Here is an 18807-nt window from a genome sequence, read left to right as displayed (position 1 = left end):
ATTGAACACATTTGTATGAATTGAAAACCTTGTAGGCCTAGATGTGTAATTTGCTCTTCTGGGGTAAAATAAAGGATGGTATCGTTTCCCTGCGCATATCCCAATCACGTAGGCCTAACAATGTAAGTTGGGGGTGATGTTGTAGGTTCTCTTTAGTTGATCGTAAGATAAAACCTACCTGTTTATCCTGAAAGTCAGAGACGTACTCCTTATATTATTGTGTGTAAGTATCATATTTTCCTAGATGTGTCATATGACAAAGTTAATTAGCCTACACGGGCGGTTTAATGTAAGTCTATTCTGGGTGGTGGTTACATTTAAATGGCAAGGGAAATGTATTTTAATTGGTATATTAAATATATAAGACAACAACTGAAGAGACCACTTCTAAGAGCCTCGTGAAAGTGCAGGTAAATTGCATCTCCAGTTGGACGGGGTGCGGTTTCAGCACCATGGACAGCGCCACCCTGCTCTCCTATCTCGTGCATTCCATGTGATACTCATGGGCCATTTCTGATGCTCATCTAGCCCTTTCGTTCGTTGGCCTATTTGTTGTAGAACCTGTGTCAAACTTTGTCAATGGTGTGTATGAGAGTTTCTGAAGGATGAATGGGGCGATATGAAAGACAGACTTGCCCACTGGGCACAGACATCATTTCAACGTCTATTCCACGTTGGTTCAACGTAATTTCATTGAAATTACATGGAAACAACGTTGATTCAACCAGTGTGTGCCCAGTGGGGAGGCTGGGGAGAAGTTTTCCTTCGATGTTTTTAGTCAACCTCCTGCATGTTTTAGGCTGTGTTGCTAATATCCGTCTGTCCGTTTTTTTTCTCTGTCTTTATTGGGTATGATGCTAAAACAATGGTCACATTCGAGGCGAGCAATTCAGAATATGACCTCACGTTCCTCACCTGCTCTGGGGAACGTTTGTTGGTCAACAAATGTCGCCCTTCGTGAAAGCATTCAGCTTCATGTCCAGTGGTTTTCTCCGCATTCAAACGAAGCCCAACATAATATTGACCTTTAACTTAGTTGACATATTCACTTCAAACGAGACGAACATTATGTCTCATCTGAATGTGTAGGCTATATATAATCAATTCCCATTTCATATTTTCTCTCCATGCCATTACGCATGTCTCATTGACAACCCACACAACAATATTTGAATATGCACCCAGTGTCTGTCCATGCATGGCAGATAGCTGTGTGTTCTCCTGTCTTTAAAGCCCGTTCGCAGCTGTTTTTAGTTGTATGGCTTTGATGCAGCGCCTCAGCATCTGTTTTCTTTTCAGAGGCAGAACGACGAATGTGGCCCGAAGACAAGGGCATGACTTCATAATGGAATGGGACGCAAAACTCATTCAAAACAGTATGTTAAAGAATCTGAGGCTTTGAATCGCGCTATCACTGCGTTAGTCATCGCAGACGAAACCCCTTTCTATCTGCTGAACTGACTGCAGCTGCTTTTTCAAGCGATCTTTTATATATATTTTTTCTCTCTGAGGGATAGGCCTATGCCCACTGTAATACGCAATTTGAAAACGGGACGCGTGATGCATTTTTCTGTTTTATTTCATTATTACATTTGAACGTGAAACCGTTTGGCGATGGGGAAGAGCATGAAGTGATTGTCATTTTGTCGGCGTTTGGGGGAGTGTGGTGACCGAGCTTTGGTGTCGGGGTAGGCTATATCATAGCGCTCCAATCTTAAATATCCTTTTTGTGGTGGAGCCCTTCGCAATCGACATATTTCTCTCCGTCTCTGGTAAGTGGGGGAGGCGGAGAGAGACAGGGCAGTGGGAAAAGGCGGTTTATTACCCGTGGAACAAAACACTGTTTCGTTAGGGGCATGAATCGTATGCATTTTTTTTTGCAAGTGGACTATAAAACGAATTGTTCACTGCAGCATTTGGCGTATTTTCTCTGCGGCGAATGATAAAGAAAACCATCAGTGCTGAGCACGGCGCCCACCCGACCACTGCAATTTTTGGGCAAAGATAGACTGGCGTCGTCTTGCGGATAGGCTACTATGGCAGCATAGGAGCATCTTCTGAATGGGAGAATCCATGAATCCCTTGCATTTTAGAATGTGTTTTTAGCAGAATGCAGTGATGGGATTTTAAACCCAGCCTCATTACGCGGTTTCCGGTTCCTAGCTGGTATTTCCACATTGCAAAATTATTGGAAAAAACAGCGGATCCCGATGGCATGGACACTTACGCAAGGTCTGCCGCGCCGCCGTGCTACTGGAGCCTATTTGCTGTCTCTTCCTTCCACCCAGCTCCACCGCCATCGCCCCGCAGCCCAGAGAGCCCTGCCGCAACGCGATCAGCCACCACCGAGCCAAAGCAGGCGGCATGAGGCTTGATTCAGTACATTTATCCATGCTGGTCATCGGGGTCTCCTTCGCCTGCTACTCCCCGAGTTTGAATTCCCTGCAGGACCAGGCTTACAAATCCGCTGTGGTGATCGAGGGCAAGGTGCAGTCCGCGCCTCTGAACGTCTCAGCGGAGCCGTACGGTGTGAGTGTCAAAGTGCTGGACGTGTGGCCGCGGAACAGCGGGGGTCTAGGACGGGAGCAGCTCGTCACCGTGGGGGAATTCGGATCGGAGGCTCCGTGCACCACAGTGATAAAGAATCACAAGTACATTTTTTTCATGGACCCAACCGAGGATCCCTTGGTTTTCAAGGCATCGTATGCTCCCCTAGATACTAGTGGGAAGAACCTAAAAAAAGATGTTGGGAAGATATTGTGTGAAAACTGCGGTAAGTTTATTCTTTAATCTTGCCAGTGAAGTCGAACCTGGCAAAGAATATATAATGATTATGACTGTAGCTGCAACTGGCCATACGTTCTTCCGCTGTCAATATGTCTAGCTACATGTGGAATAGTGATTTAATGTTTGAGAGTGAGTAACAGATGGTTAAGGGTGCCCATGGGGCACCTCTGCTGCAATATTCGAAATATAGAAACATTTAGGCTAGAGGTATGAATAGGCTTCATGATGACACACACACACACACACACACACACACACACACACACACACACACACACACACACACACACACACACACACACACACACACACACACACACACACACACACACACTTTACATTTTTGATTTCAGAAACGCAAGGCGTGGATCATTTGGTTGATAAATGAATTACCCACGGTGCAGCAGGCGTTGCATCAATGCGAGTTTCAATGCAGTAGGCCTCGGAGCACTCACATAAACACGCATATACACATGCACGCACACACGTGTATATTGATTCTCGTGGAAATCTGTCCTTCATGCCAAAAAATAATTATAATATTATTTGCAAATGCCTAGTACGGTCACGTTTCTTAAAGTGGCAGTAGTAGGCTACATGTCAATTCAATATGTTTCATATTTCCATGAAAATCTATGGTGAGGCACCCTGGTTGCTTTGCGCTTGTGTTCTGGGCCTTCAGAGCAACCGTGCCGGGAGTGGATCCCTCTCAACACAAGTTAGGATGCATCGAACCTGTAGCCTACTTCCCTATCAACGTCATACTATGCTGCTCTCTGCGTTTTAAGGAAGCAAACTGCTATGGTCAGGGGGTGAAATTGATTTTCGCACAAGCAGGGGCTGTCATTTTTATGGGCCATGGCTCTCACCTTCTATGTTCAGTTCCCGAAAGTAAAGAAGCGGTAGTAGGATACTAGGCTCAGTCATCGAGAGAAATAGGTCAATTGGATGTACAATGCTCGATCTTTCTTACCACGTTTTGAGCAGCATACGTATTGTTGCATATGCTCTATGTGTAAGACAGCCAGAATCAAATTAAGACCAGACTCTCCCGACTTCCTTGACCTCGAGGAAATGGCTGAATTTCATCTCATTCCTATGTGTGGTCAGTCTGTCTGGTGCTCTTCTGAGTCATGCTCTCATCGAATGTATCAGCTACAAGAACGAATTGTGACACTGACTGGCAAAATAACAACTTAAACCCCTGTCCATGGTGCTGATTCTTTGGCGCCAGCAACTGACCAGAGTTGCTGTCTCTTGCTGATTCTTTGGCCCCAGCAGAGTTGCCGAAGGCCTAAATGGGATGAGCCTGACAACCTTTCACGTGATGACTCAAATCACGAAGGATCTTCATATCACAGGAGGTTGGTGGCCCCTGAAATGGGGAGGACAGGCTCATGGTAATGGCTGGAGCGGAATAAGTGGAATGGTATAAAATACATCAAACACATGGTTTCCATGAGTTTGATGCCATTCCATTTGCTCCTTTCCAGCCATTGTTAGGAGCTGTCCTCCCCTCAGCAGCCTCTACTGCTTCATAATACCACCGGGAATGGAGCTACACCTGTCAATTTAATGGTCCGTAGTTTTATACTCTTACTCATGTGACTTGCAGGGTGGTTTCAGTTCTAAATGCAATTCACTAGCTTACAGCTCCTGGATATTAGCAACATGCACGTTTAAGATCCAGTTTAAGCTTAAGACTGGAGAAAATGGGAATCGTATGAAGATTTCTGAATATAGAGCTTTATGTTGATGTAGATGATGTATTGCCATGCCATTAAAACTATAGCGGAGGGTGGGCGCTGCATTGTTGAGGAGGACATTTTAAGTTGACCGTCTTGAGTTAAAGTTGTGACACGCCAGGTTCAGCATTTAGCAGCATCTCTCTGTTCCAGCTCGAATGAGGCACACCTTGTTCCTCACTTGATTGGTTGATGGGTGGATTATGCTACTAACAAGGAGGGACTGCAGTTTCTACCAAAGTGACCGAGGGTTGCTATTTCTGAACACTTCTCACATACATTTCCCCTTGAGCTGGCAGTTTGTTTATAAATAAGACAAGGGAGTTTATACAGCACCAAACTGTAGTTCAGAAAGTATTAATAAGACTATTGTGCTCTTATGTGATGTGATTGTCTTAGAACCATTCTGAGATCTGATAGGAGGCTCCAGTTGGAGTGGCTGTTGTAGCAGTGGTTGACTTTGTTCCTCTCTGGTTAGGCAGGCAGTCAGACAGAAGTATAGCACGGGCACACTGACTTGACTGGGATTTAAAATATGTCACGTCTGCCTTTTTAGCTCACATTTTGGGATAAGAATAGTATTTTTTGCCAGTCCCTTATGGCTCAGCCTAGATTGAAAGACTGTAGTTGCACGTAGTGTGGCGGGGGGCCCTAGCTTTTTGTCTACTCATAGACCCCATGGAGGAGACCTACATATTAGCACCCTCTAGCCTATGTATTTGTCTGTGTGTGAGTCGTGTGTGTGTGTCTCTATTTGTGGATTTTTCTCTGTGCTTATCCTTGGCTGTAACTCTGTGTGTTAATGTTTGCTGTCTTTCTGCATAGCATGCATTTCATATCGAGACAAACATTGCTTAAATAAGTACCAGCACATATGATAGGAAGAAAAACACAATTGCAAAATAGTGTTGGTATGGCCTGGAGGGAAGTATCTACTCCCACTGCTGACAGGTCACAGCTGCAGTGAGGTGGGAGGCACGGATTTGCCCATGGCTCTGTACAGCAGTGAACTGAGCGAGCACTCTGGCACAGAGCACAGCTACATGGCACAACACACACATAACATCAGGAACAGATATGATCTGGTATTCAAACAGGTAGGCTTTATTGATTGGTATGACTGCAATGGGAATCTGAGGTTAGAGGTAGATTGTTAGTGTTGTCAGGATATACCGTATACAGTCAAAAGTTTGGACACACCTACTCATTCAAGGGTTTTTCTTTATTTTTACTATTTTCTACATTGTAGAATAGGAGTCACAACTATTAAATTACACATATGGAATCATGTAGTCACCCAAAAAGTGTTAAACAAATCCAAATATATTTTAGATTTAGCCACCCTTTACCTTGACGGCAGCTTTGCAGACTTTTGGCATTCTCTCAACCAGCTTCACCTGGAAGGCTTTTCCAACAGTCTTGAAGGAGTTCCCATATATGCTGAGCACTTGTTGGATGCTTTTCCTGCGGTTCAACTCATCCCAAACCATCTCAATTGGGTTGAGGTCGGGTGATTGTGGAGGCCAGGTCATCTGATGCTGCACTCCATCACTCTCCTTCCTGGTCAATTAGCTCTTACATATCCTGGATGTGTGTTGGGTCACTGTCCTGTTGAGAAACAAATGATAGTCCCACCAGCAAAGCACCCCCACACCATCACACTTCCTCCTCCATGCTTCACATTGGAAACCACACATGCAGAGATCATCCGTTCGCCTACTCTGCATCTCACAAAGACACGGCGGTTGGAATCAAAAATCAAATATTTGGACTCGTCAGACCAAAGGACAGATTTCCATCTGCCTAATGTCCATTGCTCGTTTTTCTTGGCCCAAGCACATCTCTTCTTCTTATTGGTGTCCTTTAGCAATGGTTTCTTTGCAGCAATTCACCCATAAAGGCCTGATGCACACAGTCTCCTCTGAACAGTTGATGCTGAGATGTGTCTGTTACTTGAACTCTGTGAAGCATTTATTTGGGCTGCAATTTCTGAGGCTATTAAGTCTAATGAACTTCTCCTCTGCAGCAGAGGTAACTCTGGGTCTTCCTTTCCTGTGGCGGTCCTCATGAGAGCCAGTTTCATCATAGTGCTCAATGTTTTTTGCGACTGCACTTGAAGATACTTTCAAAGTTCTTGACATTTTCCGGATTGACTGACTTTCATGTCTTAAAGTAATGATGGACTGTCATTTCTCTTTGCTTATTTGAGCTGTTCTTGCTATAATATGGACTTGGTCTTTCACCAAATAGGGCTATCTTCTGTATACCAACCCTACCTTGTCACAACACAACTGATTGGCTAAAATGCAATAAGGAAAGAAATTCCACATATTAACTTTTAACAAGGCACACCTGTTAATTGAAATGCATTCCAGGTAACTACCCCATGAAGCTGGTTGAGAGAATGCCAAGAGTGTGCAAAGCTGTCATCAAGGCAAATGGTGGCTACTTTGAAGAATCTTGTTCTTTTGTTTAACACTTTTTTGGTTGCTACATGATTACACGTGTTATTTCATAGTTTCTACAATGTAGAAAATAGTCAAAATAAAGAAAAACCCTTGAATGAGGAGGTGTGTCTGAACTTTTTTACTGGTACTGTAGTGTGAAGACCACTAGGGTTAATAGAATATCAATAGATTTTGATAGGTTGGGATGAGGCCCTCTGTTGGTAGAGACTGGTACCTGGTTGCCGTTTGGGAGGCCTGCAGGCAGCAGCTTCATCAGGTGCATCTCTTTGTCCAACTTCCTTACTGCTGGATAGATGGGATGTTGTTCCATCGCTTCAGATCATACACAGAGTGCCTGTGCTCACATCTGGGCTGTTTTTGTATAATACCACAAGCAATACAGGAGGATCTTATAAATCACTTACCTGTAGCGGACATTCAAATCAAATCAAAATCAAATCAAATATATTTATTTAAAGCCCTTTTTACATCAACAGATGTCACAAAGTGCTGTCGTGTTGCTCTTGTACTTGTACAGTAACAATGTATACTAGTAACAGCAATGTATTAACTTGTTGTGACATGTTATTATTAGATAGCATTTAAGTATTTGCATTATTTGCAGATTAATTGCATAGTAATGGAGTTTAGACTTTTTGAAGTTTGTAGTTGTAAGGCAACAGGGGTTTGCGGATGTCAGAAAGGCCACTGTGTGATGGACTGGGGGCTGACTTAGCAGTGGGATCCTCAGAAAGGAGTTGTTATTGATTCAGGTCACACATGATGATCAATGTTTGTGTAGGGTGGTGTGTGTGTTCCCTGGGTGATGTATTTATACACTGAGCCTCACTGCCTCTTTCCTCTACTCTCTAGGGCTCTGTCACCAGCCAGATGTACGACTGTTAGACCACAAGCTACGGGAAAAGAGGGCAGGGCAGGGCTATTTTCAATGGTCTCTCTCTCCTCTTCCTGGATCGCTCATGCAATTACAGTTACTCACATCACACAAGCTATTACTAGTAATGGAATTAGTCAAAAAGAAACCATAGTCAGTGAGTACCAACCAGACCATCAAACGAGTGCTTTGACCTTTGATTAAAGGTATAGAGTATTTAAAGGTTCAAAGGCACAGTAAGAGCTCCGACGGACAGGGTTCATATGAAGACACAGGGGTTGTTTATGGATAGTGGTTGTTTTTAGATGATGCCACTGACGTGTTTTCTACCAGTGGTGAAGGCTAAAGATGATATCTGTAATGATCCCTGGTTTCTAGTGAAATATACTGTGATTTCCCATCGCCACAGCAGTTCTGTGAGTCCATGGTGAGACGGAGTGTGTGTCCAGGCCCAGTGGGATCAGAGAGCTTCTGGGGTTATGAGGGATAAAGAGTGATGCTAGGCCAAGCTTCCATAATATCTTGTCATTGATGAGTTGTAAAATTCATCTCCACAATGCTTCAGACAGCCCGCAAAAGGCCAATGCTGTGGCTGAGTGAATTCTGATATGAGATATTTAGATGAATCCATTGGCAGAGCTATGTCATTTCTAACTTGTTGCTTCCGCTGCCAGGAACTACAAGGACTACAAGTCGTTGTAGTAATTCCATATCAAGTTCAACGTTGTCATCGTTCAGCGAAGGGCTTCATTGCAGGTTTCTTCTCGACAATGCAACAACAATAAGAAATAATAAAAGATTAGAATACGAACGTAAAGTAAATGGCTCAGTAGAATAGAATAAACATTTAAATGTAAGTATAATACAGGAAGGCACAATTTATAGTCCAATATTTACACTTGTTTTGGGGAAGGGGGATGGGGGACAAGTTTTTAAATTGTGCAGTATTAATCATAATAGCAAGTCTGGTAGCAACAGTTGTGATGTGTGTGTAGTGTGTGTGTGTGTGGATGTGTGTATTTCTGTGTGCTTGAGTGTATGTGTGCTAAGGTGCGGAAAATAAGAGCAGGTGGTCAGTCAGGTTCAAGTGTTCAGCAGTCTGATGGCTTGTAGATAGAAACTGTCTCTGAGCCTGTTGGTATTAGACCTCATGCTCCGATACCCTCTGCCTGACGGTAAGGGAGAGAACAGCTCCTGTCTGGGGGGTGTGGGATCCTTGATGATGCTGCGTGCCTTCCTCAGGCACCGTTTTGAGTAGATGTCCTGGATGGGTGAGAGCATGGTCCCAGTAATGTACAGGGCTGTCTTCACCACCCGCTGGAGGGCCTTGTGGTCATGGGTGGAGCGATTCCTGTACCAGGCTGTGATGCAACCGGTCAGGATGCTCTCGATGGTGCAGCGGTAGTATTTGGAGAGGACCCATGGCAGCATGTCGAATTTCTTCGAGAGACACTGTTGCTCCCTCTTGACAAGAGTGGTGGTGTTGTTAGTCCATGTCAAGTCCTTGGTGATGTGAACGACGAGGAACTTAAAACTGATGACTCTCTCCACTGCAGTCCGGTTGATGTGGATCGGGCATGTTCCCTCTCTTGCTTCCTGAAGTCAACAATCAGCTCCTTTGTTTTGCTGCCGTTGTCGTCATGACATCACAATGCCAGTTCACTTACCTCCTCCCTATAGGCTGACTCGTAGTTTTTGGTTATCAGGCCTAGGCCTAGAACCCAGCAAACCTGATGATGGAGTCAGTGTTGTGGAAAGCCACCCAGTCGTGGGTGAACAGGGACGTTGGCGTCCAACCTCGACAACAGCCAGTGAAATTGCAGGGATCAAAATTCAAAACAACAGAAATCCAATAATTCAAATTCCTCAAACATACAAGTATTATCCACCATTTTAAAGATATACTTCTTTTAAATCCAACCACAGTGTCCTATTTCAAAAAGGCTTTACTGCGAAAGCACACCATGGGATTATGTTAGGTCAGCACCAAGTCACAGAAAACCATACAGCCATTTTTCCAGCCAAAGAGAGGAGTCACTGTAACGGCTGTCGTAGGTGGAAGAAGGTGAGGACCAAGGTGCAGCGTGGTACGTGTTCATACTTTTATTAAATGAACACGGGAATAACAAAAATAAAAAAGAGAACAACCGAAACAGTTCTGTCTGGTGCAGACACAAAAACAGAAAGCAAACACCCACAACCAAAATGGGGAAAACAGGCTACCTAAGTATGATTCTCAATCAGAGACAACGAACGACACCTGCCTCTGATTGAGAACCATACTAGGCCAAACACCCCCCAAAGGTGCGGACTCAGGCAAAACCTGAACCTATAGGGGAGGGTCTGGGTGGGTGTCTGTCCGCGGTGGCGGCTCTGGTGCGGTACGTGGACCCCACTCCACCATAGTCTTTGCCCACTTAAGTGGCGCCTTTGGACTGGGGACCCTTACAGCGGGCCCCAAATAGATGGGAGACTCCGGCAGTGCCGGACAGGCGGGAGACTCCGGCAGCGCCGTAGTAAAGGGTGACTCTGGCAGCGCCGTAGTGAAGGGCGACTCCGGGAGCGGCGTAGTGAAGGGCGACTCCGGCAGCGCCGTAGTGAAGGGCGACTCTGGCAGCGGCGTAGTGAAGGGCGACTCCGGCAGTGGCGTAGTGAAGGGCGACTCCGTCAGCGCCGTAGTGAAGGGCAGCGCCGGAGTGAAGGGCGGCTCTGGCAGCTCCTGACTGGGGCTGCCTCTCGTCCCTCTCGTCCCCGCCTCCTCATAATGCCGCCGATATGCTTTGGCTGCCTCCAGCTCTTCTCTGGGGCGGCGATATTCCCCAGCCTGTGCCCAGGGTCCCTTTCCGTCCAAAATCTCCTCCCATGTCCAGGAGTCCAGAACCCTCTGCTCCTGGTCACCACGCTGCTTGGTCCGGTTGTGGTGGGTGTTTCTGTAACGGCTGTCGTAGGTGGAAGAAGAAGGACCAAGGTGCAGTGTGGTATGTGTTCATACTTTTATTAAATGAACACGGGAATAACAAAAATAACAAAGAGAACATCCGAAACAGTTCTGTCTGGTGCAGACACAAAAACAGAAAGCAAACACCCACAAGCAAAATGGGGAAAACAGGCTACCTGCTACCTGTCTCAATCAGAGACAACGAAAAACACCTGCCTCTGATTGAGAACCATACTAGGCCAAACACATAGAAATATAACATAGAAAAAAGAACATAGACTACCCACACCAACTCACAAGCCTGACCAACCTAACACAAAGACATAAAAAAGGAACTAAGATCAGAACGTGACAGTCACAAAAAGCAGAAATAGAGATAAAATTAATCACTAACCTTTGATGATCTTCATCAGTTGGCACTCATAGGACTTCATGTTCCACAATATACAGTGGGGCAAAAAAGTATTTAGTCAGCCACCAATTGTGCAAGTTCTCCCACTTAAAAAGATGAGAGAGGCCTGTAATTTTCATCATAGGTACACTTCAACTATGACAGACAAAATGAGAAAAAAAATCCAGAAAATCACTTTGTAGGATTTTTTATGAATTTAATTGCAAATTATGGTGGAAAATAAGTATTTGGTCAATAACAATACTCAATACTTTGTTATACACCCTTTGTTGGCAATGACAGAGGTCAAACGTTTTCTGTAAGTCTTCACAAGGTTTTCACACACTGTTGCTGGTATTTTGGCCCATTCCTCCATGCAGATCTCCTCTAGAGCAGTGATGTTTTGGGGCTGTTGCTGGGTAACCTTGAAATGCTTCTTACGAAGCCACTCCTTCGTTGCCCTGGCGGTGTGTTTGGGATCATTGTCATGCTGAAAGACCCAGCCACGTTTTATCTTCAATGCCCTTGCTGATGGAAGGAGGTTTTCACTCAAAATCTCACGATACATGGCCCCATTCATTCTTTCCTTTACACGGATCAGTCGTCCTGGTCCCTTTGCAGAAAAACAGCCCCAAAGCATGATGTTTCCACCCCCATGCTTCACAGTAGGTATGGTGTTCTTTGGATGCAACTCAGCATTCTTTGTCCTCCAAACACGACGAGTTGAGTTTTTACCAAAAAGTTATATTTTGGTTACATCTGACCATATGACATTCTCCCAATCTTCTTCTGGATCATCCAAATGCTCTCTAGCAAACTTCAGACGGGCCTGGACATGTACTGGCTTAAGCAGGGGGACCCGTCTGTCACTGCAGGATTTGAGTCCCTGCTGGCGTAGTGTGTTACTGATGGTAGGCTTTGCTACTTTGGTCCCTGCTCTCTGCAGGTCATTCACTAGGTCCCCCCATGTGGTTCAGGGATTTTTTGCTCACCGTTCTTGTGATCATTTTGACCCCACGGTGTGAGATCTTGCGTGGAGCCCCAGATCGAGGGAGATTATCAGTGGTCTTGTATGTCTTCCATTTCCTAATAATTGCTCCCACAGTTGATTTCTTCAAACCAAGCTGCTTACCTATTGCAGATTCAGTCTTCCCAGCCTGGTGCAGGTCTACAATTTTGTTTCTGGTGTCCTTTGACAGCTCTTTGGTCTTAGCCATAGTGGAGTTTGGAGTGTGACTGTTTGAGGTTGTGGACAGGTGTCTTTTATACTGATAACAAGTTCAAACAGGTGCCATTAATACAGGTAACGAGTGGAGGACAGAGGAGCCTCTTAAAGAAGAAGTTACAGGTCTGTGAGAGCCAGAAATCTTGCTTGTTTGTAGGTGACCAAATACTTATTTTACTTATTTGCAAATAAATTCATTAAAAATCCTACAATGTGATTTTCTGGATTTTTTTCTCTCATTTTGTCTGTCATAGTTGAAGTGTACCTATGATGAAAATTACAGGCCTCTCTCATCTTTTTAAGTGGGAGAACTTGCACAATTGGTGGCTGACTAAATACCCTTTTGCCCCACTGTATGTATGTTTTGTTCATATTTATATCCAAAAATCTCAGTTTACATTGGTCAGAAATTCATTGTCTCAAACAAACATCCAGTGAAAGTGCAGAGAGCCACATCAAATTACAGAAATACTCATAATAAACATTGATAAACGATACAAGTGTTAAACATACGAATAAAGATAAACTTCTCCTTAGTGCAACCGCTGTGTCAGATTTCAAAAAGGCTTTACGGAGAAAGCACACTTTGCGATTATGTTAGGTCTGCACCTAGCCACAGAAACCCATACAGTCATTTTCCAGCCAAGGAGAGTGTCACAAAAGTCAGAAATAGCATTAAAATGAATCACTTACCTTTGATGATCTTCATCTGGTGAATCACCAGATGAAGATCATCAAAGGTAAGTGATTCATTTTAATGCAATAAAATGAATGCAATAAATGTTAGTTTTGGAAATTTCCACTGGCGACTGATTGAAAGTGCTGTATCTCCCAAATTTATTTAAGTAAAAGACTGAAACGATGCCTAAAGACTGGCCACATGTAGAGGAAGCCATAGAGACAGCAAACTGGGTCCTAAATCTTTGTATGGTGGATAAGCTTTCAATGGAAAAACAGCCTTTCAAAATAATAGTACTTCCTGGTTGGATTTTCCTCGGGTTTTCGCCTGCCATATCAGTTCTGTTATACTCACAGACCTTATTTTAGAGTGTTTTCTATCCAATATACTAATTATATGCATATCCTATCTTCTGGGCCTGAGTAGCAGGCAGTTTAATTTGGGCACACTTTTCATCCAAAATCCCGAATGCTGCCCCCTACCTAGTGAAGTTAAGAGTCAGTGTGGAGGAGGTGTTTTTGCCAATCCTAACAGCCTGGGGTCTGCCCATCAGGAAGTACAGGATCCAACTGCAGGGTGTGGTGTCTAGACTCAGGGCTCTGAGCTTGGTGTCGAGCTTGGAGGGAACAATTGTGTTGATTGCTGAACTGTAGTCAACAAACCAAATTCTCACATAGGAGCTCTTCTTGTCCAGATGTGTTAGAACCGTATGAATAGCGATGGAAATGGCGTCTTCTGTGGATCTGTTGCAGTGGTAGGCGAATTGGAGTGGGTCCAATGTGTCTGGCTTGCTGGCCTTGATGTGGGCCGTGACCAGCCTCTCGTAGCACTTCCCTATCACTTTGACTGTATTGGATTTATTATTGTATGCTTCTTATGTATCACAGTTGTTATGTTGAATGCTCCTTTGCTCATTTCCTTGTTATTTTGATCCGGACAAACTCCCCAGTCCCTGCCGATGACAATCATACCCATAACATGATGCTACCACCGCAATACTTGAAAATAGAGAGGGTTTCACTCTTTGTTGTTGTATTGGATTTCACACCTCCCTGTCGTTTTTAATTTAGGCAAAAAAGTGTTTTTATTTGCTGTGTTGTCTTGCATTAAGAGCCTTGTTGCAAACACAATGGATGATTTGGAGTGGATTTTTAACACAGGCTACTTTCTTTTCACTTTGTCATGCAGGCCAGTAATATGGAGTGAATGCAATGTTGTTGATCCCTTTGTATTTTTAAGTATTAAGGTGGCAGCTTCATGTTTGGGGTATGCTTGTCACCGGCAGGGACTGGGGAGTTTGTTAGGATCAAATGAAATATGAAAGGAGGAAAGCCCAGGTAAAAAGTTAAAGGAAAACAGTCTTAATTATTTTGCGGGACAATTACACAAAGGTTTATGCAAAAGACAAAACAGAATGGCTTTCCAAGACTAGTTGAGTGTTCTTGAGTGGTCTAGTCTCAGTCCTGACTTAAGTCTGCAAAGAAAATCAGAGACCAGGTTTAAATACCACTGTTCATCAATGATCCCAAACCAAAATTACTGAGCCTGAGAAATGTTGACAAAACATAGGTACATACAGTTCCTTCGGAAAGTATTCAGACCCATTGACTTAGAGTTCTAGAGTTCCTCTGTGGAGATGGGAGAACACTTCCAGAAGGACAACTATCTATGCAGCACTCCACCAATCAGGCCATTATGGTAGAGTGGCCAGACGGAAGCTTGGTGGTGGTGGCAGCATCATGCTGTGGGGATATTTTTCAGTGGCAGAGAATGGGAGACTAGTCAGGATCGAGGGAAAGATGAACAGAGCAAAGTACAGAGAGATCCTTGATGAAAACTCGTTCCAGTGTGCTCAGGACCTCAGACTGGGCCGAAGGTTCACCTTCCAACACGACAAAGACCCTAAGCACACAGCCAAGACAATGCAGGAGTGGCTTCTGGACAAGTCTGAATGTCCTTGAGTAGCCCAGCCAGAGCCCGGACTTGAACCAGATCGAACATCTCTGGAAAGACCTAAAAATACAGAGCTTGAGAGGATCTGCAGAGAAGAATGGAAGAAACTCCCCAAATACAGGTGTGCCAAGCTTATAGCATCATACCTAAGAAGATTCAAGGCTGTAATCACTGCCAAAGGTGCTTCAAAAAAGTGCTGAGTATAGGGTCTGAATACTTACAGTTGAAGTCGAAAGTTTACATATACTTAGGTTGGAGTCATTAAAACACATTTTTCAACCACTCCAACCACTCCAAATTTCATGTTATAACAAGCTATAGTTTTGGAAAGTCGGTTAGGACATCTACTTTGTGCATGACACAAGTAATTTTTCTAACAATTGTTTACAGACAGATTATTTCACTTATAACTCACTGTTTCACAATTCCAGTGGGTCAGAAGTTCACATACACTAAGTTGACTGTGCCTTTAAACAGCTTGGAAAATTCCAGAAAATAATGTAATGGCTTTAGAAGCTTCTGATAGGCTAATTGACATCATTCGAGTCAATTGGAGATGTACCTGTGGATGTATTTCAAGGCCTACCTTCAAACTCAGTGTCTCTTTGCTTGACATCATGGGAAAATCAAAAGAAATCAGCCAAGACCTCAGAAAAAAAATTGTAGACCAATTTCCAAACGCCTGAAGGTACCACATTCATCTGTACAAGCAATAGTGCACAAGTATAAATACCATGGGACCACGCAGATGTCATACCGCTCAGGAAGGAGACGCGTTCTGTCTCCTAGAGATAAACGTACTTTGGTACGAAAAGTGCAAATCAATCCCAGAACAACAGCAAAGGACCTTGTGAAGATGCTGGAGGAAACAGGTACAAAAATATCTATTTCCACAGTAAAACGAGTCCTATATCAACATAACCTGAAAGGCTGCTCAGCAAGGAAGAAGCCACTGCTCCAAAACAGCCATAAAAAAGCCAGACTACGGTTTGCAACTGCACATGGGGACAAAGATTGTACTTTTTGGAGAAATGTCCTCTGGTCTGTTGAAACAAAAATAGAACTGTTTGGCCATAATGTTTGGAGGATAAAGGGGGAGGCTTGCAAACCGAATAACACCATCCCAACCGTGAAGCACGGGGGTGGCAGCATCATGTTGTGTGGGTGCTTTGCTGCAGGAGGGACTGGTGCACTTTACAAAATAGATGGCATCATGAGGGATGAAAATTATCTGGATATATTGAAGCAACATCTCAAGACATCAGTCAAGTCAAGTTAAAGCTTGGTCAAAAATAGGTCTTCCAAATGGACAATGACCCCAAGCATACTTCCAAAGTTGTGGCAAACTGGCTTAAGCACAACAAGTCAAGGTATGGAGTGGCCATCACAAAGCCCTGACCTCAATCCCATAGAACATTTGTGGGCAGAACTGAAAAAGTGTTTGCGAGCAAGGAAGCCTACAAACCTGACTCAGTTACACCAGCTCTGTCAGGAGGAATGGGCCAAAATTCACCCAACTTATTGTGGGAAGCTTGTGAAAGGCTTTCCAAAACCTTTGACCCAAGTTAAACTATTTAAAGGCAATGTTACCAAATACTAATTGGGTGTATGTACATTTCTGACCCACTGGGAATGTGATGAAAGAAATTAAAGCTGAAATAAATCATTCTCTCAACTGTTATTCTGACATTTCACTTTCTTAAAATTAAGTGGTGATCCTAACTGACCTAAGACAGGGAATTTTTACTAGGATTAAATGTCAGGAATTGTGATAAACTGAGTTGAAATGTATTTGGCTAAGGTGTATGTAAACTTCCGACATCGACTGTATGTAAATGTAATATTTCCATTTTCTATAATTTCGCAAAATTTCTAAAAAACAGTTTTTGCTTTGTCAGAATGGGGTATTGTGTGTAGATTGATGATTCGGAAAAAATAATTTATTCAATTTTAGAATAAGGCTGTCACGTAACAAAATGTGGAAAAGGTCCAAATTTGGCAAAGGTACTTTCCAAAGGCACTCTATGTTGCCCTAAGAGTTAATAAAATGGTCATGAAAATGATTTACATCTGCAAGTCATTTTAAGGCAGCGAAATGTAAACAAAGTTCAAGGGGATGTAGACTTTCTATAGGCACTGTATGTCCATGTAGAGCATGCTAATGGCAGTCGAGAATAACAGGTCCATATGGTCAATATTTAGCAGTTTAACAAACAGGAAATGACCTTACGGTTGTTGATGACAGCTGACATGTTTCACCTATGCTTTTCATCTTCACGACTCAGTCATTCTCAACAGACAATGAAGAAAGCCTTGCGTTCACCACATAGAGGCAGTATATGATCAGGATTCTTGGCAGCCAGGGGGAAACAGACCAAAAAGTGATTTGAGTCATGCTGGAATGTCAGTGAAGCTGTTTTCTTCCCTGCCCCACATATTTGAATACTAGTCTACACAACAGCAAAACTGCGCCCTAGAGCCAACCTGAAGTTCATGTACAATCCAGTTGTAGCCACAGGACTTACCTCACTGGCTGTTGGCTGCTTGTACTCTTACACAATCACACATATATTTATTTTAGAAAAATAATATTCAATTTACTCTTTTTTTGGGGGGGGGGGGGGGGGGGGGGGGGGGGGGGGGGGGGGTATATTGTTCATGGAAGGCAACACAGAGAGAGGATTTTACCAAGGGTTGTGTTTGTGTGAGAATGTGCCATTTGTTAGGCCTGTGTACGTGTGTGTTTTTGGCTAAACCTTCAGTCATCCAACTCCAGCTGTGCATTAGAATAGCTGTCAATCATGTTGATCCCTCAACAGCCTTGAAGTTCTATCACAGTAGCCAGAATATGTTTACCTGTTAGTTTCCCTTCATTTTGTTTTCGCTGCATCCAGCAGCCTGAAATGATTGGACAATGTCCAACAGTAGCTTGAAGCTGATTGGTCAGTGTCCTATGGTTGTGTGATGCTTATTGGCCAGGCTGCTGGGACTAATTGGCCAGTCTCCCGCTGCTTTCCGAAGGCAACTGAAGTTTACCCTCCCTCTTGAATTATTCAGTGATTCTCCGCTATCTTGTGCTGCAGTCCCTCCCTTCACAAACTAGCCAGGGAAATATTGAATCAAATATCTAAATCAACCTAAGTGAGCACAGCGTGGAAGGTCTCACAATATGTTCCTTTAGAGTCAGAGGTGACTCTGTATTTAATCCTACTGTATGTACAGCTCTAGTGCCTATTAAAAGTAGCTGACGCGGTAGTCACTTTATGTGATCGTGACTTAGTGTAGCCATTTCAGAATATCGATTCATTTATCTATAGTCTATTTAAGCTAGTGTTATTGATTAAGGTAAGTGGATGAGAGAGAGCATGTTTCTGTGATTTATTGCCGCTGTGTGCGTGTACGTTCGTGCGCATGCATGCATGCATGTTGCACGTGTGTGTATTTGTTGGGGGCCGGAGGTTTGAGTAGCTGAGAGAATTGATTTACCCCAGCCAGCGCTTTCTGCCCGGAAGCCGCTCATCAACTATTCATCAGTTACTCTGTGTGCCCGGCCACCCGCCTGCCCGCCTGCCTCCCCACTGCAGTAGACCTCATCCCCATAGATGCCAGTCAGGTGTCAGGCAGATTCACAGGGAGCATCATGCAGCTAAAGGACAGCACAGTAGGTGACCTTTCATAACTGATTCACTCACTGCTTTCCCCCCTCTCCCTCTCCCTCTCCCTCTCTCCCTCTCCCTCTCTCTCTCC

General features: G+C 43.9%; 1 protein-coding gene across 2 annotated transcripts in view; it reads left to right on the top strand.

Annotated features, from left to right (window-relative positions):
- Window positions 1–1261: 1261 nt before the first annotated feature.
- The window catches only part of LOC109872824 (pro-neuregulin-2, membrane-bound isoform-like), a 116875-nt gene continuing 99329 nt past the window's right edge, over window positions 1262–18807 (top strand). The window contains exon 1 of one of the 2 annotated variants that reach the window (XM_031807881.1): window positions 1262–2773. In XM_031807881.1, the coding sequence (XP_031663741.1) occupies window positions 2365–2773 (409 nt within the window). In that variant the 5' untranslated portion in view covers window positions 1262–2364. The remainder of the gene's footprint in view (window positions 2774–18807) is intronic. The other variant, XM_031807882.1, reaches the window with a different exon arrangement.

The sequence above is a fragment of the Oncorhynchus kisutch genome, linkage group LG28, assembly GCF_002021735.2.
Source record: "Oncorhynchus kisutch isolate 150728-3 linkage group LG28, Okis_V2, whole genome shotgun sequence".
Classification (NCBI taxonomy): domain Eukaryota; kingdom Metazoa; phylum Chordata; class Actinopteri; order Salmoniformes; family Salmonidae; genus Oncorhynchus; species Oncorhynchus kisutch.
Note: the sequence above shows the minus strand (reverse complement) of the source record. Positions and strands in the feature narration are given on the sequence as shown.